A 24,768-nucleotide genomic window follows, 5' to 3' on the forward strand; every position below is an offset into this window, starting at 1 on the left:
TCTTCGATGATGCCTCAGAGCTGAGTAAGATTGTCTTCCATAAACACGGTTTTAACAATGAGTCCATAAGTGACTGTGGAGGCCAATTCTGGATCCACACGTCCTTCCACAGTGGGGACATAGGTTTCTGGGCAGGAGTTGATCACAGTGTGGATTTGCCAAGCGTGCCTTCCTCTTAGCACGTTTCTCCCTTGCGTCCTGAGTTTGAGTATCTTCAAAGCCCATGGCACCTTTGGTAAAGGCTGTTCTCCAGTTGGAGTGCTCGCAGGCCAGTGTTTCCCAATTGTTGGTGTTTATATTACATTTTGTTAAGATTTAAGATTTTTTTAAAGATTTGCCTTGTTGACCACCAGCACTATGCTTTCCATTTTTAAGTTCTCCTAGTGTGGAACCCCTCTAATGACCCAATGGATTTTGTTCATAAAGTGCCTTCATTTTTGCATGTCTGTGTGTCATCACCGGAACAGGACCCAAATATGGGTGGCATAACAACCTCTGAACACATCTATGCAATGCACAACTCAGCCTAGGAACCAAACCTTGCGCTTAGCTATCTCTGCTTATCCATAAGTTTGGTATAACCTGCCCCTACTTCTTCAAGAGGCAAATCTGGCCTGTAGATTCAGCAGTGTCTGCCTTATACTTCTTTAGTGTTCTGGCAATGAGTACTGCTTTTGGTTGCCATAGCCCTGGTCTACAGAAAGCAAGTGGCACCCTAATAAGTCTGCCTAAATGTACGTTTGTGCCTATGGGCTTTCAGTAGTGTTCTTGACCTGACCTTGCCACTTTCACCACCATAGAACTCTAAATAATAATGTGGCTAAATTGCTGGTACTCTGAATACTTTGGCTGCGTATCGGTGGCAGAACCTCTCTCACACAATCAACTGTTGTCTCGCTAATGCCAAAGAAGGTCGTGACAGCTGATGTGAGTTCTTTCTGTTGCACTGTATAGATGACATAGCCAACTAAACCCAAAGAGCCTCGTCTGGCCATTATTTCAACCCTAAATCTGGGAATGAACAGGTTACTTACACTTACACAAGGTGTGGTGCCATGATTTGTGTAGGGCAAAAATTCTCTCTCTTTAAGAATAAATATTTTTATTGCTTTTCCAATATCATTCCAATAACAGCCTTGTTATAGCAATGCCAATTTTATCCAGTTAATACAATCATTAAAACCAATTGTTTATATACCAAATTCTACAATTTAGTTAAAGTGGCCTCCTCATGTGCTAGATTTGATGGCTTCCTCTTTGCTTTTTTTATTTTCTGCGTTCCAAGAGCTTAATAATTTCAATTACATTCCCTTCAAGATAATAATCCGTTATACCACGGCTACCATCTTATGATTTCAATTCATGTTAATATATTAAGTACTTTATAAAGTGAGGTACTCCGACTGGATTGATGGTTCTTTCCTGAGTGTGGTAATTCTCCCCCCCCCCAATGATTTTGTCCCAACGTAAATTGTGTTGTGTCCTTCATTCTTCCAACTGTTGATCTTTCCCGTCATGAATCGGGGGAAGCGGTTGTGTCACAGTTTTCCAAAAGCCTCTACATCGTTTTGTCCCATGATTCAGGATCTTGTCGAGACAAACTGCCCTCGCCATTATTATTTTTCAGCCTAGGAAGAGTGGTTCTGATTCCGGAGGGCAAAAATTCCCATTCTCCCCGGTTGAACTTGTGAGGTCCAGTCTGGTCTGCCCCATCAAAGTTGTGATAAATGATGGTGCCTCAGAACAGTGAGCTGCCTTTGAACTGTCAGATCTGATCTGTTGCAGGATGTCAGTGCTGTCTAACCACTCAGAAACTATCACCACAGCACAATCAAACTGAACATGAGTGAGTAGAATGTTTACCAGAAATTATGAACTGAGTGGTTGGCTGCAGTGGACAGAAAAAAAGCTTTTCAACCTCTTAGTATTAGAATTTAGGTCCTTCAGATTAAGTTGATTTGTGATAGGTTTAAAGACTCAAAAGGAAGAGCTTCATGTGAAGCAGAATTGGCATACGGAAATCATAATCACAAAATATGGGGGTTGCCACTAGCTTAGATGGTTTCTAAACTTGGCCCTATCTTGCTTGCAAATATGTGCATGCCCAAATAACAAAACGGAAGGCTGGATCTTTCTACGAATGAGAGCTGGAACTGCCTTTCACAATCTCCCATCTTTACAGATTCCCCATAATACTGCTTGCCATTCTTCCAAATCTCCAATACAACCACCTTTGCCAGACTATTCCTCTTTTGTTATTGCTGAACCTCATTTCATAGTCCCTCAGGTCTACAGTTTTGATGCTCAGTTAGGAATAATTTTATATTTCTGCTTTAGGCAAACGGCGACTCCTATAATTCCACTGTCAACGAACAACTAGTGCATTGACTTCTAAAATCACAAAAACAAACAAACAAACATTTCAGGCTTGCAAGGACAACCTGTAGCATATTGCATCCTTTCGCACCTCATTCTTTCTTACTTTAACCTTTGAAGTCTTCCAGTGAGGGCCAAATCCATTGTAACATCTGTGCCTGGATCTTCTGATCTAGGTACTTTTCTTTTCTGAAAAGCAGTCACAGATTGTCTGATTTGCACGGGGGTCATGGCATGTAACCTGTTCCCTATGCATGAGTTTCCGAAAGCAAATACACCCCCCAAGAGCTGCTATTATCACAACTCTTGAATGCCACACCTGTTCACACGTTCTGGGGAGTAGTGAAAAAGAGCCCACATAGAAAAGGATCATGTCATTGTGTTTGAAGACGAAAAAGAGAGAGCAAGCATTGTTTTGATATTGTAAATCACCAGTAAAATTAGAGGGTTATACCAGAAATGCTTATGTTTTTCTATTCTGTATTAAGTCTGTTAGATATGTGATTTAACACATTTCCAGTAGTATTGTTTAGACCCAACTGGGAATTCAACACAAACTTACAAAGAGATCCACAATCAGATGATTATTATTTTTTTTAAATAAATATTTATTAGGTTTTTCCAAATTAATACAAAAAACAAACAAAAAACAAAAAGTAACAAAAATACAGAAAAACAAAACAAATGTAATTTTCATTACTTATTTCCATTAACTTATTTCCCAGACCTCCTCTCACCTCCCCCTTTTGTATTCCAGTTCGAATTCTTAACTCAGCAAATCCTTATTAATTATTAGCTCAGCAAATCCTTATTACTCATTTCTCAACTTTAACTTAATAATTTATTTTAACATGTTATTATTTTACTTTTTCTCTTTCATCCACTTCCTCCATTTATTTTTGCAAACCTTAATTTCATTTAATTTAGATCATTTTAAAAACCAATTTTGCCTTATCCAAACTTAAACATCAATACTTATACATCAATACTCATTCTTAAACATTTTTCCTAAGATCGACCAGAGTTCCCTTCCACGACTTTCCCAGTTTTCATACAAATAACAAATCAGATGATTAGTTGCAGGCAGAGGGGTTGCAAGAAAGACAGCTTATCCTCGTTTGCCAATGTTTCCTCTAGCATGCATTCTCAGTTTATGTTAACAGATCTTCCAAGCATATTCCAAAACTGAGAATATGCTGAATTCAAAGGCTGCTGTCCTCCACCATCTGCGTTTCTCCAGTGATGTGTGGAGGGGACAATATTGGATGGATTTATGTCTGTTCTGTGCACCAGTGAAGGAGGTGAAGGTCCTGTGTGAGTGTCTGGAGGCGGAAGATGGATGGCGGCTAACAGATTGACGTTGAATCCTGACAAGACAGAAGTACTGTTTTTGAGGGACAGGAGGCGGGCAGGTGTGGAGGATTCCCTGGTCCTGAATGGGGTAACTGTGCCCCTGAAGGACCAGGTGCGCAGCCTGGGAGTCATTCTGGACTCACAGCTGTCCATGGAGGCACAGGTCAATTGTGTGTACAGTGCGGCTGTCTACCAACTCCACCTGGTACGCAGGCTAAGACCCTACCTGCCCGTGGACTGTCTTGCCAGAGTGGTGCATGCTCTAGTTATCTCCCGCTTGGACTACTGCAATGCACTCTACGTGGGGCTACCTTTGAAGGTGACCCGGAAACTACAACTAATCCACAATGCTGCAGCTAGACTGGTGACTGGGAGCGGCCGCCAAGACCACATAACACCAGTCTTGAAAGACCTACACTGGCTCCCAGTACATTTCCGAGCACAATTCAAAGTGTTGGTGCTGACCTTTAAAACCCTAAATGGCCTTGGCCCAGTATACCTGAAGGAGCGTCTCCACCCCCATTGTTCTACCCAGACACTGAGGTCCAGCACCGAGGGCCTTCTGGCAGTTACCTCACTGCGAGAAGTGAAGTTACAGGGAACCTGGCAGAGGGCCTTTTCAGTAGTGGCACCTGCCCTGTGGAACATCCTCCCACCAGATGTCAAAGAGAAAAACAACTACTAGACTTTTAGAAGACATCTGAAGGCAGCCCTGTTTAATGTTTAATAGACTGTTGTATTTTAATATTTTGTTGGAAGCCGCCCAGAGTGGCTGGGGAAACCAGGCTGGGGAATAAATTATTATTATTATTATTATTATTATTATTATTATTATTAGCATAACATGTTCTCTTATTTTCTATAGGAAGACACATGCACATATTTGAGATAGCAATGATTGTCATGGTTAAGAAAACTGGTGTTGATTTTGTTTGTTTTTTACAAATGCTGGGTTCAGAAGCCAATGAAGGAAAGGATTAGAATGAAGGAAAGCTATAATCAAATGGTTGGTCTTGGTTTTATGAAAGGAGCCCAGTTATTGCCAAGAGCAACTGCGCTTCAAGGCTATAATTTCACAAGCGACGCTTACATTGGCTTTAGCTTTCCTCACGCCAATAATTCAAATGTAAGACCTAGGCTCGTTAGAAAGTCCATTTGATTTTCAAATGCATCTTTGTCAATGTCACATCTTCTATAATTGCGACATTCCAGACAAAAATCTTCCTCAGCATCACTTGTAAAAAAAAACAAAACTTATTTCGTATTGTGGATTAAAACTGGCTTGCCGGCTCTCTTGTGTTTGAAATGCCTTCAAGCAATGAAGACTCTCCTCCTATAGAGCAAAAATTTGGGAAAACTTCCTGGCCATTTCCCCAGGTGGCTAAGCACACAATCAAGGTACAAAAATGCCCTTGTAGCATTCTAATGTCAGGAAGGTGAATGCACTTGGAAACCTGTGTGCAAGAAACTCTGATTTGTCAGGGTTCCTGACCAGAGGGAACATTTCTCAGTGCATTCAAGGGAACACACTTTAAAAAACCTCTTCTGTCCTTGGACCTAAAAATACATGTGCCTAGGGATGTTGACTCTGTTCATATTTTCTATTCAGGCAAATGCCTGAATATAGTTCGCATCTCAACAATAAAATACAGTATTGACTGAATGTATTACAGTGGTGCCTCGCAAGACGAAATTAATTCGTTCCACGAGTCGCTTCGTCTTGCGATTTTTTCGTCTTGCGGAGCGCGGATTGCCCGGGTATTAACGGTTTTACGAAAAAGGAAGCAAATCCGCAAGACGTTTTCGTCTTGCAAAGCAAGCCCATAGGGAAATTCGTCTTGCGAAGCACCTCGAAAAGCGGAAAACCCTTTCGTCTAGCGAGTTTTTCGTCTTGTGAGGCTTTCGTCTTGCGGGGCACCACTGTATTTCCTGTGGTGGAAGAGAAAGGGGGGAACGATTTCGGGAACATATTTGGACACTGAATACTGAGCAGGTATAAGTGCTATTCTGTTACTTCAGCCAATGTTCGACACACAAGCTTTTCGTCAATTTAGATGTTTGATACTTAGCTCTGAGCTGCTTCCCTCAGCAGCTGGTGGTCAGCGCTCAATCTTCTGTTGCCACATTACTGAAATACTATATGTACATACAACTTAAATTATTGTTAATTTGCCTCAACAAACTTTGGGATAAATGAATTGCTTGGTACTTTTCAGTAGCCACAATAACTGTGAAAATCAAGCAAGTTTTGCTGTGGTTAAAAATTGACTAAGGGTCATTTGGTTGCATTTTATTAGTGGAACTGGAAAAAAAATAAAAGAATTATACTTTCAAGTGCCACTTCTGTAAATAATGAGAGGGTGGAGTAGAAGAGATATCACTGATAACATTTTTTTATAAAAATTCATTAATTGCGGCCTAAACATCTATTGCCTTCCCCCAAACAATTTAATATATTTAATATATGATCTTGTTGTTGTTGTTTAGTCGTTTAGTTGTGTCCGACTCTTCGTGACCCCATGGACCAGAGCACGCCAGGCACTTCTGTCTTCAATATATGATCTACTGATCCTTTAAATATATGTATTTAATAAATATTGTGCCGCTGGTAAACTTTACACTCCTATATTTTGAAAACAGACAGACACTTGAGTCTCGCAGAGTTATAAAAGATGACAGTTGTCTTTGGCAAATGTATCCGTAACTAAACATTAATGTTTGCTGTTTCATCATAACGGAAATATAATTTCTTACATATTGTCCTATGGTTGAAGTGGACCACTTTCCAACTTCCTACAAAACTCAAATCCCTATATTCCTTGTGATGCTCAGGATCTGTCGACTTCTTACAGAAGGCAAACTCTCCATCGCAGTGGGATTTCCCCACACAATCCCTTTGGGGGCCAATCCCCATTCTTTGTTGCCATCCTTTTTAATGGAGCACCCGTTAGCTGTTTGCATTCCCATGTTTCCTGAACAATTTCCTGTTTTGTTCCAGATCTGATTTCTTGCAATATTTTTGTGACAAGTTCCATCCAGAATGCATTGGTCTTAAAGCCATATTATGGCTATTCGGGGCTCTTCCAGGGTCAAGACAGAGGAGATGATATAACAATGAAACTTGCAGAAAGCTCGTGGAATATTGGTTATAATTTATCTTTAAGACCAGCTACCTCATTGTAGGAGGGACACGGGTTAAACCACAGAGCCTAAGACTTGCCGATCAGAAGGTTGGTGGTTTAAATCCCTGCGACGGGGTGAGCTCCCGTTGCTTGATCCCAGCTCCTGCCAACCTAGCAGTTCGAAAGCACATCAAAGTGCAAGTAGATAAATAGGTACCACTCCGGCGGGAAGGTAAACGGCATTTCCGTGCGCTGCTCTGGTTCGCCAGAAGCGGCTTAGTCTTGGTCTTAGTCCTGGAATGTGCACTACATTTAAGAAGTTCGGCATCTTTCGTTAAATTGCATTCCAACCAGGGCTTTTTTTCAGACGGAACTCAATTCCAGCACCTCTCAGGTGGGCATCATTGCCGTTCCAAGAGAATAAGGGAGGCGTTCATGGTGAGTTCCACCACCTCTTTTTCTACAAAAATAACACTGATTCCAACTATTTTGAATGCACCACCAGACCATGAAGTAGAGGTGTTGAGTGCAGTTGGGCAGCCAAGCACTTGGTGCAGGCTTCCTCAGCCTCGGCCCTCCAGATCTTTTTGGCCTACAACTCCCATGATCCCTAGCTAGCAGGACCAGTGGTCAGGGATGATGGGAATTGTATTCTCAAAACATCTGGAGGGCTGAGGTTGAGGAAGCCTGTCTTGGTGTTTTGACACTGGAATAATAATAATAATAATAATAATAATAATAATAATAATAATAATTTATTATTTATACCCCGCCCATCTGGCTGAGTTTCCCCAGCCACTCTGGGCGGCTCCCAATCAGTGTTAAAAACAGTACAGCATTACATATTAAAAACTTCCCTGTAATCGTCTTCCATATAACAGTGAATTGATTATTCCTGTTAACTGTTCTTGTTTGAGCACAAAGAGGAATAGAACCTCAATTGGTTTTTCTTGAGAAATACGTAGCATTGTCAGCCGTCTAGAATATTTTTATCAACATTAAGAAAGATGTAAGATTAGCAAAAACATGGCTTCAACAAACTAGTTACAAAGAATATAAATTTAATTTTAATTGGAAGACGAAAAGATAAATTTTGGATAAGTAATATTTTATGATTAAGTTTCAATAAGAGTATGTTAAATCCCAAAATTTGAGATATTAATATTGGAAAATTATACTATATGAATTAAACCAAGTTAATAATTTGCTGGTAAAATTTATGAGTTTAGAAAGCAGGAACAAGGGTTGTGAGGAAGTCCAAAGATGAGTATGAAATGTGGATATTGGAAAAGATTGTGTTATTATCTATGTATTTTACTGTTAAACTAAAATTTAATAAATATTATTAAAAAAAATAGAATATTTTTATCAACAGTTTATAAGGTCCAAAACACATTTAACCCATGTTCCCCTTTCCTCTTTTGGCTGCCCCTTTATATAATATTTGTTCGTAAGTTACTTGAATTGTATTACTCAAAAACTGCCATAAAAAAAAACTTATGGAAAAGGAACAAAAAATAAATAACAACAACAAAGCCATAGGAAGGAACACAACTACAGCAAAACTCTATGGAATTTGTATGTAGATGGTTGTTGGTTTAATTTTGGGGCATCTTCCATTCAATAGACAGAAGACTCCTGTCCATCACACATGGCTAACTTGTAGGGAGCAAAGGGGGGGACATATCTTGCATGTGGTGCTCATGTGAAAAGTAAGCCGAACACACAAGCACTGGCATAATTGGGGGGGGGGGTCCCCAATCACATGGACCTCCTAACCTCCACGTAAGAGAAAGGCAGCACTTCCCCCCAATAATATTTATTGATTTTCATAAATAAACATAACATAAAAGAAAATATACAATAACAAGGGGGGAGGAGAAAAAGAAAGAATAAAGAGCTTAAAATACATCCAGCACCCCATATTCCATAACATCAAAAAAACAAAACTCAATTAGTTAATTGAAATCCATCTTCATAAACATATTGCTTGACTTCCTCTAATCTCATCCATCTGAATTTCTTTGTAATTAAATGTAGCAGTTTCCAATATCATTATTTCCTAAAACAACATTACAATCATATTCCAATTTCCTGACTTTTCTTATCGTACATTTTCTTATTTATATATTTAATCCTAATTTAATCCTAGGCCTAATTAGTTCTTTCAAGTGATTACATATCTTTAATATTACAATATTTATTCAAATAGTCTTTAAATTTCTTCCAATCTTCTTGGTATTCCTCTTCTTTCTGGTCACATATTCTCCCGGTGAGATCAGCCAGCTCCATAAATTCCATCATCTTCATCTGCCATTCTTCTACCATTGGTAGGTCTTGTGTTTTCCATTTTTTGGCTAATAAAATCCTTGCAGCAGTTGTGGCATACAAAAGAAAGGCAGTGCTTTTTGCTCTGCACACTTCAGAGCTATGCAACTAAACCTAGATGCACAAGTCAGTGGGAATGGAATTTTAACAGTCAATTATGTCTGCATATCAATTAAGCAAATAACTCTGCAGGAAATTTCCGTTTCTTACATTTTGCGCAGATTTTCACGTTATCATCCATCTGTGCGCACACTGCCTAATTTTGTCATAGGCATTCATGGGTCAGGAAAACCATCATAACGCCTGAGACGCAGCTTGGAGCATGCCCACATCAAGGAAAGTGAGATTTCTTTGACAAGCTCGATTAACGGACATCGCTCTCTTTTGCCCAAATCAGTGTGCCCGTTCACATAAAGTAAATGTGTCGCTTTTCAGTACATTTTAACTGCCTTTTACTGGTGGTGGCGATTCTGATCAGGATTGGCTGGAAACTTAGCACACTCATAGACCACATCAATGCCAAATTACTAGTTCCGCAGGTATAATGCTGAGGTTTGTGTGGCCTTTTCGTAAATGACCTAGAATAATAGAATGATAACATTGTAGGGTTAGAGGGGGATCCTGAGGGACATCAGGGATCGCATTCATTCAGTGCTTTACCAACTGCATTGGCTCCCGGTGGAGTACAGGGTCAGGTTTAAGGCTGGTTTTGACGTTTAAAGCCCTATGCAGCCTACGACCCACATACCTACGGGACCGCCTCTCCTGGTAGGCCCCATGGAGGACCTTAAGGTCCACAAATGACAACATTTTGCAGATCCCAAGTCGCAAGGTGGTTAGCTTGGTCTCAACTAGGGCCAGGGCCTTTTCAGTACTGGCCCCGACTTGGTGGAACGCTCTGTCACAAGAGACCAGGGTCCTGTGGGACTTGACATCTTTCCGCAGGGCCTGCAAGACTCACTCTGACCCTTATGTTTCCCTCCCCTTATGGTTTTGATCTATGGGCTACTCTTAAAATGAGGCTGCCTTTTAAATTGCATTTTAACCTGCATTTTAAATTGGTGTTTTTTTCCCCCCTATTATTTTTTTTACTGTAATTTTACTGGTGTTAGCTGCCCTGAGCCCTGTTCTGGCTGGGGAGGGCGGGGTATAAATAAAAGTTGTTGTTGTTGTTATTGTTGTTGTTGTTGTTATCTTGTCCAACCCCCAGCAACGCAGGAAATAGCTCACCCCTTTATTCTGGCCTTGAAGAACTGATCTCCCTTCTCTGCCTTCCCCCTCAGTCCCTTCCCTGTGTGTTTTGTCTTCTTAAATTGCAAGCATCATGACAGATCTCCCTCTCTCCATGTTTGTACAGTGGTGCCCCGCAAGACGAATGCCTCGCAAGACGGAAAACTCGCTAGACGAAAGAGTTTTCCGTTTTGGAGGCGCTTCGCAAAACGAATTTCCTATGGGCTTGCTTCGCAAGACGAAAATGTCTTGCGAGTTCCTGCGGGTTCCCCCCCTTTCCTCCCCCTTTTTCTAAGCCGCTAAGCCGCTTATCCACGTATCCACTAAGCCGATAAGCCGCTAAAAGCCGCTAAAAGCCGCTAAGCTGCTAATAGCGCTAAGCCGCTAAGCCGCTAATGGGCTTGCTTCGCAAGACGAGAAAACCGCTAGACGAAGAGACTCGCGGAACGGATTCTTTTCGTCTTGTGAGCCACCACTGTACTGAGCTTTTCAGCACTATGGGGAGGTGGGGGAAACCCCATGTATATTAAACAATGAGTAATAATTATTTTGCCCGGCTTCTTTCAGTATTGCCTTTCATTGAATGAAACAAGATCTTGAGAAAGCTTAGGAGCCTCAGGAAAGATGTGTCTTGATGGCCGTTCTACTTGGATCGGTTTTGTGTTGCCAAGGGGTCGATATGGTAATTTTTCATTTCTCGCTTGCTGTAATTCAGCCGCGTGAGGAAGCAGCTCCTTGCTAATTGCTCTGGCTGCAGCGAAATGCTATGACCTTTGGCTTGGAACCAAGGGAAGTGGAATTAAGTTTGAAAATTCACATGCAGGGGATTATGGGTGCTGTAAGCGGTCCTGCCGAGAGCTGTTGCCTAGCAATTCGGTAAGGAATCAGCACCAGCCAATAAGGAAATTTATCTCTGCCTGAAGTACACCACCCTGATTTCCTAAGGATTACACAAACGACGATTGGGTTGGCTGGTCGAAATCAATATGTGAAATTCACAGGGTGTTCATTCGCAGGGGAGGTGGGAAGAGAGGAATGCCAGACAGGCTATCAAGGAGAACTGGGAGTTGAAGGAGACGGTTGTTTGGTTAGACTGCATGAAATATACTCGGAGTCAAGAGTGGATTTCATGCTCTTTATTCAGCTCATAGTGGTGAGGAGGAATGGAAGTTCCCCCACAATATCTGCTTTATATACATTATTTACACAATGGGCTGCACGTGATTGGCTAATTCCAGGATTCTGCTGTAGGCCAATCAGGTTGTGGATTCACTTCTACCTGGAGCTGGATTGGGTGGCTCCTGCAGACCAATCATACTGCTACATTGTTCTAGGACCAATCAGACTGCTGCATTCTGAATCCTATTGTTCTAGGACCAATCAGACTGCTGCATTCTGAATCCTACTGTTCTAGGACCAATCAGACTGCTGCATTTTGGATCCTATTCAACTCAGTACATAACACTGCACAAGTAGGAGAAACTGGCTGGCAACAGCACTTCTAAGACCTGGGCCAACTCACCCATGAGGCAAGGTGAGGTAACTGCCTCAGGCGGCAGGATCCACAGGGGCAGCAGATCCTGCCTCCAAGGAATGCATTGCTCACTGCTGCTGTTGCTGCTCCTCTGCCTCCTCTCCTTAGCAGCCATCCAATGCTGGATAGACATGGGAGAAAGCGTGTTCTCACTAAAGGAGAGCACGTGTTGCGGATGGGGGCCAGGCAAAGCACCCCGTAGTTGCCAGGCAGGATAGATTGAAGGGGCCTGGCTTGGATTGGTGGTTGGTGTTGCTGGGGTAAATTTGATGTTGCCAATTTGGGGGTGGGAACAGAGGTTATTTAAACAAGGTTCACAGCAAGCTGCTTTCTCTTTCGCTGTGGGCACCAGGTCACCTGCCCTCCCTCCCTTTTGGGCTTGTGCTTTGACCTTGCTATGCCTGTCATGGGGTCGTCCGCATTGGTGTGGGGGCCTGGTAGGAATTTTTCCATTTGGCTGATTAGTGTGTGCCATTTGGTTTTTGCCTACTGCGTAGCAAATTGTCACAACTTGTAAGGTTGGCGGTTAGGCATTGGTTTAAATTGGTTGGTGGAGGAGTAAGTGCCAACCCCTCCAATGCTGCTGCTGCTGCAAGGGTATTCCGTTAAAGGAATTCAGGGGCTTACCATCCTTTCGTCCAAACCCCTGGAATCGGGTTTGGGCCACGTAAGCCCCTGGGAGCATGCGGGGAGAAGCTGAGGGTCTGTGCCGCAGCTCCAGTTATCCCTGATCTTGTTCCTCCACACTGGCTCTGGCACTGGAATCCGGGAGTCAGTGCTGTCCCCAAGGCGGGGGGGGGGACAGATAGTCATAACCAATGCCTAAGCAACCACTCACAATTTGTATGTTTAATAAAGTTGTGGCCAAAATTACAGTGGTGCCCCACAAGACGAATGCCTCGCAAGACGGGAAACCTGCTAGACGAAAGGACCTGCTAGACGAAAGGGTTTTCCGTTATGGAGGCGCTTCGCAAAACGAATTTCCCTATGGGCTTGCTTCGCAAGACAAAATGTCTTGCGAGTTTTTTCGACTCCCCCCCCCCTTTTTCTAAGCCGCTAAGCCGCTTATCTGCTTATTCGCTAAGCTGATAAGCCGCTAAAAGCCGCTAAGCCGCTAATAGCGCTAAGCCGCTAAGCCGTCAATGGGCTTGCTTCGCAAGTCGAAAAAACCGCTAGACGAAGAGAATTGCGGAACGGATTCTTTTCGTCTTGCGAGGCACCACTGTATGCCAAAAACCTTAAACAAAAATTTATGAGTGATGTGTGAGTTATTGGGGTAGGGGTGTTTTGGGGGGCCTCAGCACGCAAGTCAAAAGACCATGGAAGCTTGGGAGACAGGGGTCTGTGGGTCAGGGAGACAAAAGGGGATTAGGCCGAGGCTCCAAAAGGACTAATCAACCTGGAAGTCACATGGAAGTGGGCTTTTGCTAGCTGTTGTTTATAAAGCACACAAAAGATTTCTAGAGATTTAAGTGCAGGTCCAGCCCTCTGCAGGCACTCTTATTTTAGATTAAGTAAACATGCAAGAGAGAGGTTGAGGATTCCCCATGCAATTTAGAACCATGGTTTTCAGAGCTGCTGTCACAACCTCTATCGGCATGAAGAAATCCTGTTGAATTTGTGAAGCACCACTGCAATGCCTATATACCCTCAACTGTTCGGGAGAGGAAATTCATTTCGTTTCGCATCTTAAGGCAGACTTGCCTAATCATCACTTTCCTGAACAACAACCAAAACACAGCCATCCTTTGACATTTGAATTTTTGCAACCATTTTCCAGCCATGTAAAATGAATGCATTGTTGAAGACATCCAAAAAGGCACTGTTTTACTGGAAATAAATGTGTATTTTAGGGGAAATGGCACCACAGGAGACCTGCCATGAGATGAGGAGAAATTAACACTAAGATGCTTTTGAGTTTTCATGAAGATTTCCTTTGAAAAATTCAGGAATCACAAGCCAGAGAAACCAGTAGAAAACTTCAATCTCCCAGGACATCTCAAAGTAGCTGTCTTATTACAAAAGAATTTCAGAAATAGACTGGAAAGAGAAGTTGCTGAATTGCAACTTATTACCAAACTTAAAACCATGGAGAGACCTAGTCTAAATAGAGACGTTGGATTCTTATCTCACTATACATGATAAAGCTATTTTTAGCTATCTCATCCCTTGCTTTTTCCTGTAAGACCAAATGCAGTCGTTAACAGTCGTCAACAGGTTTACCACACCTATCAGCCAATCACCCATTCCCACTACCCTTCTGAGTAATACCCCTCCCCACCCTCTCACTATATATAAGGGTCTGGTGACTTCTGTTTCAGTGTATCCGAAGAAGTGTGCATGCACACGAAAGCTCATACCAATAACAAACTTAGTTGGTCCCTAAGGTGCTATTGGGACGCGGGTGGCGCTGTGGGGATGCGGGTGGCGCTGTGGGTTAAACCACAGAGCCTAGGACTTGCCGATCAGAAGGTCGGCAGTTTGAATCCCCGCGACGGGGTGAGCTCCCGTTGCTCGGTCCCTGCTCCTGCCAACCTAGCAGTTCGAAAGCATGTCAAAATGCAAGTAGATAAATAGGTACTGCTCCGGCAGGAAGGTAAACGGCGCTTCCGTGCGCTGCTCTGGTTCGCCAGAAGCGGCTTAGTTATGCTGGCCACATGACCCGGAAGCTCCCTTGGCCAATAAAGCGAGATGAGCGCCGCAACCGCAGAGTCAGCCACGACTGGACCTAATGGTCAGGGGTCCCTTTACCTTAAGGTGCTACTGGAAGGAATTTTTTAATTTTGTTTCAACTATGGCAGATCAACACGGCTACCTACCTGTACCTTTGGAAAATTTGCACGCTGATGTGGAAACGTCAAGAACGGAACTTTATAGTGACGTGGTGCTGAGACATAGTGAGAAACCAAAATGGACAAGATTCGCCTGCCCTTAGCAACCACAGGCCATGGTGGTTGGGACTGATGGCAGTCGCGTATCAAAACATCTCGGGGAAGTGTTCCTTAGGAAATTCCACTTCTGCACAGAAGACTTTGCAACTCTGTGTCCTAGGTTAAGCTTTGCTACCTGAAGGAGCGTCTCCACCCCCATCATTGTTCTGCCCGGACGCTGAGGTCCAGCTCCAAAGGCCTTCTGGCAGTTCCCTCATTGCGAGAAGCAAAGCTACAGGGAACCAGGCACAGGGCCTTCTCGGTAATGGCGCCCACCCTATGGAACGCCCTTCCAGCAGATGTCAAAGCGATAAACAACTACCTGACATTCAGAAGACATCTTAAGGGAAGTTTTTAATGTGTGACATTTTAGTGTATTTTTGGTTTCTATGGAAGCCGCCCAGAGTGGCTGGGGAAACCCAGCCAGATGGGCGAGGTACAAATAAATAATAATAATAATAATAATAATAATAATAATAATTACCTGAAAATGTTTAGGGAGTTTCTCACGTTGCCCGTATGCCTTGGCTTTGCTAGAGGTTATCGCAGCAATGATTGAACAAGGAGAAACCAGGAAAACCTTTTTATATGCAGCTTAGAATACTGGAGTAATCTTTATTGAAAATATAAAAGATATACAAAGCCACTTATACCCAGCATGGAAGAGTTCATTAAATTGTACACATTCATTATTATTTTTAAAGAGTAGCATAAAGTCAACAATGTTTTACATGAGATCTCTTTTCCATTCGCTCAGATTTTTATGTTTGAAATGTTCTGTGCTAGAGCTGCTTTTTCATGAAAGCCAACATTTTACAAGCCATGAATCCATTCATTATATAGTAAAAGAAACACAACAACGCAACTGTTTCCCCCAGTAACAGTTAAAGTAAACTTCTAAAAAATATATCTCATGATTTTCAACATTAAATGCAATCAAGAGGAGCTAGTAATTAATGCTGCTTTTCACTACACACAATGCTTATATTGCTGTGTATCGTTTCTCACGAAAGGTTTTAATCATATGCAAAGTGTACAATGCAAGAGCATTAACAGAGGTTTATTTTCAATTTAGCTGCCGGTTTATAGCTTTAGGCGTCTCCCCCTGGTTAAAGAAGGGATGACTACAAAATAGGATTGCTGCTTTTGAAGCAGCACGGTTTGGTTAGCAAGTTCCGGGCTAACAAGGTCTGTAAGCTGCCAAAAGTATAGCTGACCTTTCGTTTCCTGCATTGTGAGCACCACGGGGAAAATAATACACTGAGTATTAAAGGAAGCAGCAAAGGCTGCAATCTTAAGGTGTGTTTTGAAAATGCTTTGTCCTACATCCTACTGGGGCTTGAGCTGGCAGAACGAAGAGCGGAACACCAGCATGCCTGCCTCCGTCTATTTCTAGGCTGCCTGATTTAAAAAATATTAAAATTCCCACTTGTTAACCCAGTTTGAAAATAGTAGGAAGGTTTGTTGATGCTCAGAAGCAGGAGCTGGCAGTGATGGGGGCAGCTCTTGCCCTAGGGTGCCTCTGGGATGTGAGAAAGGCACCCAAAATGTTTTGTTTCATCCTTCTCACCAGTTCGTTGCCGTACAAAAATTTAGTTCAACGCTAAAACCATTCAATTGCAGCCTTAGGTTGTAGCAGCTGACAGCATGGCCCTGATGCTGCAGTCTACTCAGTAGATCCCTGTCCCTAGAGCAAGTCTCCCAATTAATTTCAACAGAAAGAATAGTTTTCTCACAGAGTGACCCCTCTCCGTTTAAATCAGGAGCAGAAAATATCCTTATGTGCATCTGAACACATGGACTTCTGGAACAGGGTTTATATGGCTTTCTTGGAAGCCACTGATCAGAGACGCATGAATATTACACGTTTTTAAAGTGGGGTTAAATTATTGGGTATAGGCATTGGAATGATTATTTTCCCTGCACTAAAAGTATCTTTTTTGAAAGAAAAAAAGAGGTCTCAGAGCTTCACCTTCAGCAAACATGCTGACTGGGGCTTCTGTAACCACACTAAGGTTTAAAAAGGAAAGGAAAAGGAATAGATCAATGGTCACCAAGGCACAATTTGACTAAGGTGAAGAGTCCCTGAGACTCCGATTCAGGTATGTAACTATTCCCTTTCTCTATATGAGCAAATGGGAAGAGTTAGGAAAAATATAATACAGAGTATTTAATAGGAAATGTATTTACAGGCAATATAACATGTCTAAAGTCTATATAGCTTTTAATCTTTTTTATTTATTTAAAAAAGACCTTAAAGTAGCGATGCAAAGATTGGTCCATTTTTAATTACCAGCAAGCCAAACTCTAATGACTTCACTAAGCTTAAAAGTGTATTAAAAGGCAAGGTTGCAGTATTGCTACAATCGGAGTAATTATATTCTAAACATATTGATGAACGCTAAATAAACGATGCAATTTTACAGCATTTTCTTTGCGTTTTGTAAGGAATTCAAATTTCAATGATAGTATACAAAAGAAAGAAAGAAAAAGGTTTAATGTGAATACTGTAATTTAAAGCCATGCCTTCCATTTAAGTGTATTTGCAGCTGTAGAAAGCAATATAACATTATTTTTTTAAAAAAAACTTAAGCAAACAGTTTTGCTTTCTTCTAAACAACTATTTGATAATCCAGCTCTGGTTCATTCGAGCTCTGAATCCTTCACGAACAATACTGAAATATTGAATGGTAAACATTAAAATCAATTAGAAAAATAAAAGAGTGTGTTGGCCCCAATCCAGCTTGTCCCATCTGACTACGTGAGACTAAATGACCTGAATGGAGATGCATAATGCAATGTACACCTGACGCTTCCATCACTTAAAACTAGATAAGCATCATAATATATGATATGTATCAGCTGTAGACATGGGCCTCCTTTGCTGAATTGACATTCGCTCATTTGGATGTGGCACAATCATCAGAATCACGGTCTGAGAAGGCGGGAAGAATAAATGCAAATACAAAAAATGAAACTCCTGAGGGCCGAGTGCTACATACGCAGTCAAAGCATTTCGTGGAGAGTAAAAACATGAGTACAATAAACAACCCTTGCTAAAAACCACCAAATGAGAGGCAACTAATCTTTGTGCACAATAATCCTGACCCTCAAAAGTTAGCAGAGTGTGTTTTTTTTTTACATGTGCAAGCAAACACGATTTATTTTTTTCCGGAGTTAGTCACTATAAAAACATAGAAAGCTAGGGTCATTGCACATTAAGTCCTGATTAGAATCAGCTTTCCCCCCTTCTTTTGAAGACGAACAGTACGCTTGATGATAAATCAAGAGCATATACATATTTTTTTTTTGTGTGTGTGTGTGTCTCAAAAATATCGAAAGAACTTCTCCTATAGGAATATTTGCTAACCAAAGTTGTTGGGGTTCTTTTTGTAAAATGATAATGTACTTTTAAAAAAAGTATATCCTCCCCCCCTAAATTTTCAATCCTTGGTCCACTATAGCCAGAATCCAAAGAATGTGGATCGCAAGCAAATCACGAGCAGAGATTTAGGGTTAAGGCTACGCTTCCATTTGACCTGTGCAAAGAAATGGTCTGAACAGTTTTGCCTTTGTCATGCCACTTTCTCCTGGAAAACCCGCTCTTAATTCAGAGAAATCCCAATCAGATTCAGCGGTAAAAAGCAGGTTTTCCTGGGAAAGACTGTTGTGGCAAGCGGAACTGCGGATGAGCCTTTAACGCGCCGTTTTGGCTACAGAAGTTCCTATTGCCAGAGACAAACCCATTTTTGAGCGGCCAACATAAAATCTCCATCTGCGTGCGTAGTTATTTGCTATGCCCACATTGTATTTTAACATTTGGGGGGGAAATCCCCTTTAAAAAAATATTTTTAAAAAGTACACCCCCCCCCCAGAACTAACAGTGTGTACAACGGCTACAATAAAGGACTTTAAGCCACAACTGTATCTAATCACATTTTGTAGAAAAAAAACATGATTTGCAATTTATTGAATATACCAATCGTTGTTCGGCGAACCCTGGGCACGAAACCTCCTTTCAGATTACTGTGGGCTGAGGTTTTCTGGAAGAATGGCAGTCCGGCATATTTCGTGTAAGTGCTTTAGTCAGAACGTCCTGAGTTGAGCGGTGCCCTTCGACGCTACAGAAGCCTGGCATTGAGTCTGTGCGAATGTGTGTAGCCGCTGTCGCTCGAGCTCCCTTGCAAACTGTCTTCCGCATCGCTGGGACTTCTGCTACTGTCCATTTCAGCTGGTGGGAATTCCATTCCTTCGATGTCTACTTCTAAATTGAAACGGGAGAGAAGACGGAGGTTTCAGAACTGTGACAAGCCGAACCGAACCATCTGATGTTTATACAGTGCTTTAGAGTGTCCAAGTTAGGATTTGAAAAAGAAATATCAAAATTCGATAAATACTTAATACAAGAAAAATAAAAAAATATATCTAAATTGTATAATCTGATCTTAGAGTGGGAAACAAAGGATGAACTGGTTAAAGCATCCATGATTAAATGGGTGCAAGATATTGGGGGAAATATTATGTTTGAACAAAGGGAAAAATTGTGAAAAGAAGATATGAAATTCACTTTGTGTTATATATTGAAAGAAAATTACCTCAAAATACAACATAGATGGTATTTAACACCTGAAAGCATAGCAAAAATGAATAAAAATTGTAGCGATGTCTGCTGGCGATGCAACACTGGAAAAGGTACTATGATGCATATATGGTGGAATTGTTTAAGCATCAAACAATTTTGGGAAGCAATATATAACGAAATGAAAAAAATGTTCAGATATTCATTTAGGAAAACACCAGTTTTCTATTGGGAATAGTACCAGGAAGTCTAAAGGAAGAAGACAAGACAGAGTCTTCCGGTCGTCGCCAGCGCTTAATGGCGGTCCGAGCCTCGAGCTCCGAGGCAGGACTGCTTCGTTAGTTCGGGTCTTACCCGCTACGGCAAGCGGGGGACCCCTAAAATCACAGGCGCGGAGCCTGTGAACAAAGGAGATTCGGTGGGCACCTTTCGCGCCCCCCGGCACTGTGAAGGAGCCTTTTTAAAGGCTTCTGAGCGGCATCGGGGTAAGCGCGGTGCTGAGAGTCGTCACCCAGCTAACGGAGTGAAGCCGCGTCGCCATGAGCGGAGAGCGCCGATTCCTTCCTGCAATTGGAATTTGACCACAGCACCCGTGAGTAAGATCGAAAAAGTAACGGGACATTAAATAAGAAATTCGGCTGAAAACGGGAAAGGCATAAATTAAGGAAGTCTGCCTCCCCGGAACTGCAGGAGAGACAAAGCAACGAAAATCAAGCTGCATTTGAAGGGAACCTTTCTATTTTTTTAAGCTGTCAAACTGACATCGGACTTAAAATTTCCCCCCAGATTGGCAGGAGAAGGGGGGAAAGGATTGGGACGTTGCCAACCTGCTGGAAAATTATTGGAAAATTAAGATCTTCCATTGCCAAATCCCCCTGGGTCGGGCTGCCCAAATAAGACACCGGGACGTGGACTGTCAAACTTTGCGAAGTGGGGGTTTGTTTGTAACAAAGTTACCGGACCTTAGATTTACCCTGTTGCATTTTGGCCACATAGAAGATAGAGACATTACAGTTTGGATATTGGAAACTTTTGGCTACTGTTATACTTCCCTGCTTCTTTAAAGACATGGACAAGAATAGACCAAATTTGGATTTCTAGCAGTCTGGCGTCAAGAACAAAAAAAGTAGAAATATGTCCAAAAACGTGCTCCGACCATAATGCGGTGAAGATGGAGATGAAACTAACAACAACTGGATCCTTTAGATGGAGAATGAATGACACCCTATTCAAGGATGAAGAGATCCACAAGAAGGCCCTTAAAACATTAAAAGATTACTTTGAGATCAACAGGAAAACAGATGTGGAAAAAAGAATAATCTGGGACGCAAGTAAAGCCGTGATGCGAGGTTTCCTAATTCAACAAAATTCTATAAAGAGGAAGCAACAAAATGAGAAGAAGGAAAAATTTTTAGAAAAAATAAAAGAAGGAGAGAAGAAGTTGAGGTCCAAACCAAAGTCCCATGAGATTTTGAGAGAAATAAAGTTTTATCAGATGCAGTACATGGAGCTCATGAACCAACAAATAGAATGGAAGATAAAGCAAATGAGACAAAGAACTTTTGAATCAGCGGATAAATGTGGGAAACTTCTGTCATGGCAATTGAAAAAAAGGCAGAAAATGAATACTGTAACAAGTCTAGAAATGGATGGAAAAATTATCCACAAACCCAATGAGATAAACAATTGTTTTCAAAGTTTTTTTAAGAAATTATACGCACAAGGGCCAATCAACGAACAAGAAATAGAAGAATTCATCAGAAAATACGGTTTACCAAAAATTCCAGAACAAAGTAAAAGGATCTTAAATGAGGAAATAACAAAACAAGAAATAGAGGGTGCCATTCAAAATATGAAATTGGGAAAATCACCAGGACCAGACGGCCTGACGGCCAAATACTACAAAATGTTGAAAGAACGGCTGATACAACCATTGAAGGAAGTTTGCAATGAAATTTTGAAGGGGAAAAAGGCACCTGAATCGTGGAAAGAGGCTTTCATTTCACTTATACCGAAAACAGAGACTGAGAAGAACCAGGTCAAAAACTACCGCCCTATATCTTTACTCAATGTGGATTACAAAATTTTTGCAGACATTTTGGCAAAAAGATTGAAAAGAGTGTTGGCAGAAGAGATTCATAAGGACCAAACAGGCTTTCTCCCAGGTAGACATATGTCAGACAATGTGAGGAACATTATAGACATTCTGGAGCTGCTGGACGTTGACATTAACAGGAAAGCAGTTTTGATTTTTGTGGATGCGGAGAAAGCCTTTGACAACATTTGTTGGACTTTTATGAAAAAGAATCTCCAAGGGATGGGGGTAGGCCAAGGTTTTGAAAACGGTATAGGTGCAATATATTCTCAACAAAAGGCCAAATTAATTGTAAATAACGTGGTAACAGAAGAAATACCTATAGAAAAAGGTACACGACAGGGTTGCCCAATATCCCCTTTGCTTTTTATATCAGTCCTGGAGGTTTTGTTAAATATGATCAGAAAGGACCAGTTGGTTAAAGGAGTTCAGGTCGGAGTTAGACATTATAAATTAAGAGCATTTGCAGATGATCTAGTATTGACCTTGCAACAGCCAGACACTAGTACTAAAAGAGTATTAGAACTAATTGAAATATTTGGTCGAGTAGCAGGTTTTAAATTGAATAGACAAAAAACGAAAGTGTTGGAAAAAAATTTAACAATGGAAGAAAGAGAGAGTTTTCAGAATGAAACAGGCTTGGAAATAACAAAAAGGGTAAAATACCTGGGGGTAAACTTAACATCCAAGAATGTGAACTTATTTAAGGATAATTATGAAAAATGTTGGTCAGAAGTTAAAAAGGATCTGGAAATATGGTCAAGGTTGAAACTTTCCTTGTTAGGCCGAATCGCTACTATTAAGATGAATGTATTGCCTAGAATGCTGTTCTTATTCCAGACGTTGCAGATTGTGGACAAGATGGACTGTTTCAAGAGGTGGCAGAAAGACATATCAAAATTTGTCTGGCAGGGCAAAAAGCCCAGAATTAAATTTAAGATTTTAACTGATGCAAAGGATAGAGGGGGGTTTGCCCTGCCGGACTTAAGACTTTATTATGAATCAGCAGCTTTCTGCTGGTTGAAACACTGGCTACTTCTTGAGAACACTGACATTTTGGATCTGGAAGGGTACGACAATAGTTTTGGTTGGCATGCATACTTATGGTACGACAAGGTAAAGGTGTATAAAAGCTTTAAAAACCATATTGTAAGGAAAGCATTGTATAACGTTTGGATTAGATACAAAGATTTGTTGGAAAGTAAAACCCCTAGGTGGGTGTCACCAATGGAAGCTAGGGAAGTAAAAAAGCTTAATATGGATTCTAAATGGCCAAAATATCATGAGATTTTAGAATACGATGGCGAAAGGGTAAAACTTCAGATTTATGAGAAATTAAAGCCTAAGGTTCGAGACTGGTTGCATTACCATCAGATAAATGAGACGTTTAAACAGGACAGGAAAATAGGATTTCAGAAAGAGAAGTCAAAACTAGAAACAGAATTGTTGGAACCCAATACTAAGAACTTATCAAAAATGTATAACTTGCTGTTAAAATGGAATACACAGGATGAAATGGTGAAATCAGCTATGATTAAATGGGCACAAGATATCGGTCATGATATTATGTTTGCTGACTGGGAACAGTTATGGACCACCGGTATTAAATTTACTGCATGTAATGCCTTAAAAGAAAATATTATGAAAATGATCTACCGGTGGTACATGACCCCAGTCAAGCTTGCAAAAATATATCATTTGCCTAATAATAAGTGTTGGAAATGTAATGAGACTGAAGGCACTTTCTACCACCTTTGGTGGACCTGCCCAAAGGTTAAAGCTTTCTGGGAAATGATCTATAATGAAATTAAGAAGGTCCTTAAGTGGACTTTTCCTAAGAAACCAGAGGCTTTCCTCTTGGGCATGGTGGGCCAAGTGGTGTCAAGGAAGGACAGGATTTTCTTTATGTATGCCACTACAGCAGCAAGAATTCTACTGGCAAAGTATTGGAAGACGCAAGAACTACCTACTCTGGAAGAATGGCAAACAAAGGTGATTGACTTTATGGGACTGGCCGAGATGACGGGCAGAATCCGGGACCAGGGGAAAGAGACAATGGAAGAGGACTGGAAGAAATTCAAAATATATCTTAAAAATAATTGTAAAATTGAGGAGTGTTAAGATGTCAGGGGGTAAGAAGTAAAGAATTGCAGCAGTAAACAGAAAATTTAAGAATTTCTTTTTATGAAAGGGAATTAGGACAATGGACCTAAGGGTTGCTAAAGAACCATTAAACAAGGATGCAGGGATGGGGAGGTATGGGGAAGTCAAAGAAAGAAGGGTATGAACTGATGAGTTTGAAGTTGTACTGCTTTATATTGTGCTTTATTATTTGTGTGGAAAATTAATAAAAATTATTATAAAAAAAAAAAAGGAAGAAGACAAGACATTATATTTATACGCAACAGTAGCTGCAAGGCTATTGATTGCGAAAAACTGGAAAAGTGGTATTATACCGACAAAAATAGAGTGGCTTGCCAAATTATTGGAGTATTACAATATATCCAAAACAATGGGAGAAATTGGAAGGATCTCAAAAGAGAAGATAGACAGGGACTGGAAGGTGTTTAAAGGATACCTGCAAAACCATACTGAAAAATCAGAACTCCTATTAGAATAAACAAGTTCTGTTTTAAATACTGAAATATTAAATAAGATGGATAACAATGTGTAATAGAAAAAGAAGCATGAAATTAGGTTAAAGGTGTGTGAAATAAAGTAATAGAAGTGGAAAGAAATTGCAACTGAGTAGATTGGAAGTCTAACACAAGGGTGGGGTGAGGGGTGGTGGATGGTGGTGGGAAAAGGAATTATCTGTGGGGTTGAGTGTAGGTATGTTTGAACATCTTTAAGGATTGTATGAAATGTATGTTTGTATGCTTGTATATTCGCAATATGTGTGTATTAATGCTGAATTATTTTAATAATAAAAACTTTACAAAAAATAAAAATAGAGTGTTTAGAGGGCTTCCTACACAGTGGGACCTTGGTTCCTGAACGGCTTATTTGTCGAACAAATCGGCTCCCGAACGCCGCAAACCTGGAAGTAAGTGTTCCGGTTTGCGAACCTTTTTCGGAAGCCGAACATCCGCCGCGGCTTCCGCTTGAGTGCAGGAAGCTCCCGCAGGCAATCGGAAGCCACACCTTGGTTTTCAAACGGTTTGGGGAGTCGAACGGACTCCCGGAACAGATTTAAGTTTGAGAAACAAGATACCACTGTA

General features: G+C 41.2%; 1 protein-coding gene and 1 long non-coding RNA gene across 4 annotated transcripts in view; one reads left to right on the forward strand and one right to left on the reverse strand.

The window, feature by feature from the left end:
* LOC307215824 overlaps positions 1-17,445 on the forward strand; it is a 129,432-nt gene extending 111,987 nt beyond the window's left edge. The window contains exon 2 of the long non-coding RNA XR_013838647.1: positions 16,852-17,445. This is a non-coding gene — a long non-coding RNA (uncharacterized lncRNA). The remainder of the gene's footprint in view (positions 1-16,851) is intronic.
* MXD4 (MAX dimerization protein 4) overlaps positions 1-24,768 on the reverse strand; it is a 227,019-nt gene that overhangs the window by 184,237 nt on the left and 18,014 nt on the right. For 2 of the 3 annotated variants that reach the window (XR_013838610.1, XR_013838611.1), the window contains one exon: positions 16,857-19,137. Coding sequence is in view for 1 of the 3 variants with exons in the window: in XM_079975510.1 (XP_079831636.1) it covers positions 18,995-19,137 (143 nt within the window). In the remaining 2 variants the exon portion in view is untranslated. Of the gene's footprint in view, positions 1-15,454; positions 19,138-24,768 lie in introns of those variants that run through there. The other variant, XM_079975510.1, reaches the window with a different exon arrangement.

Source organism: Podarcis cretensis (assembly GCF_951804945.1).
Source record: "Podarcis cretensis genome assembly, chromosome: 5".
NCBI classification, from domain to species: domain Eukaryota; kingdom Metazoa; phylum Chordata; class Lepidosauria; order Squamata; family Lacertidae; genus Podarcis; species Podarcis cretensis.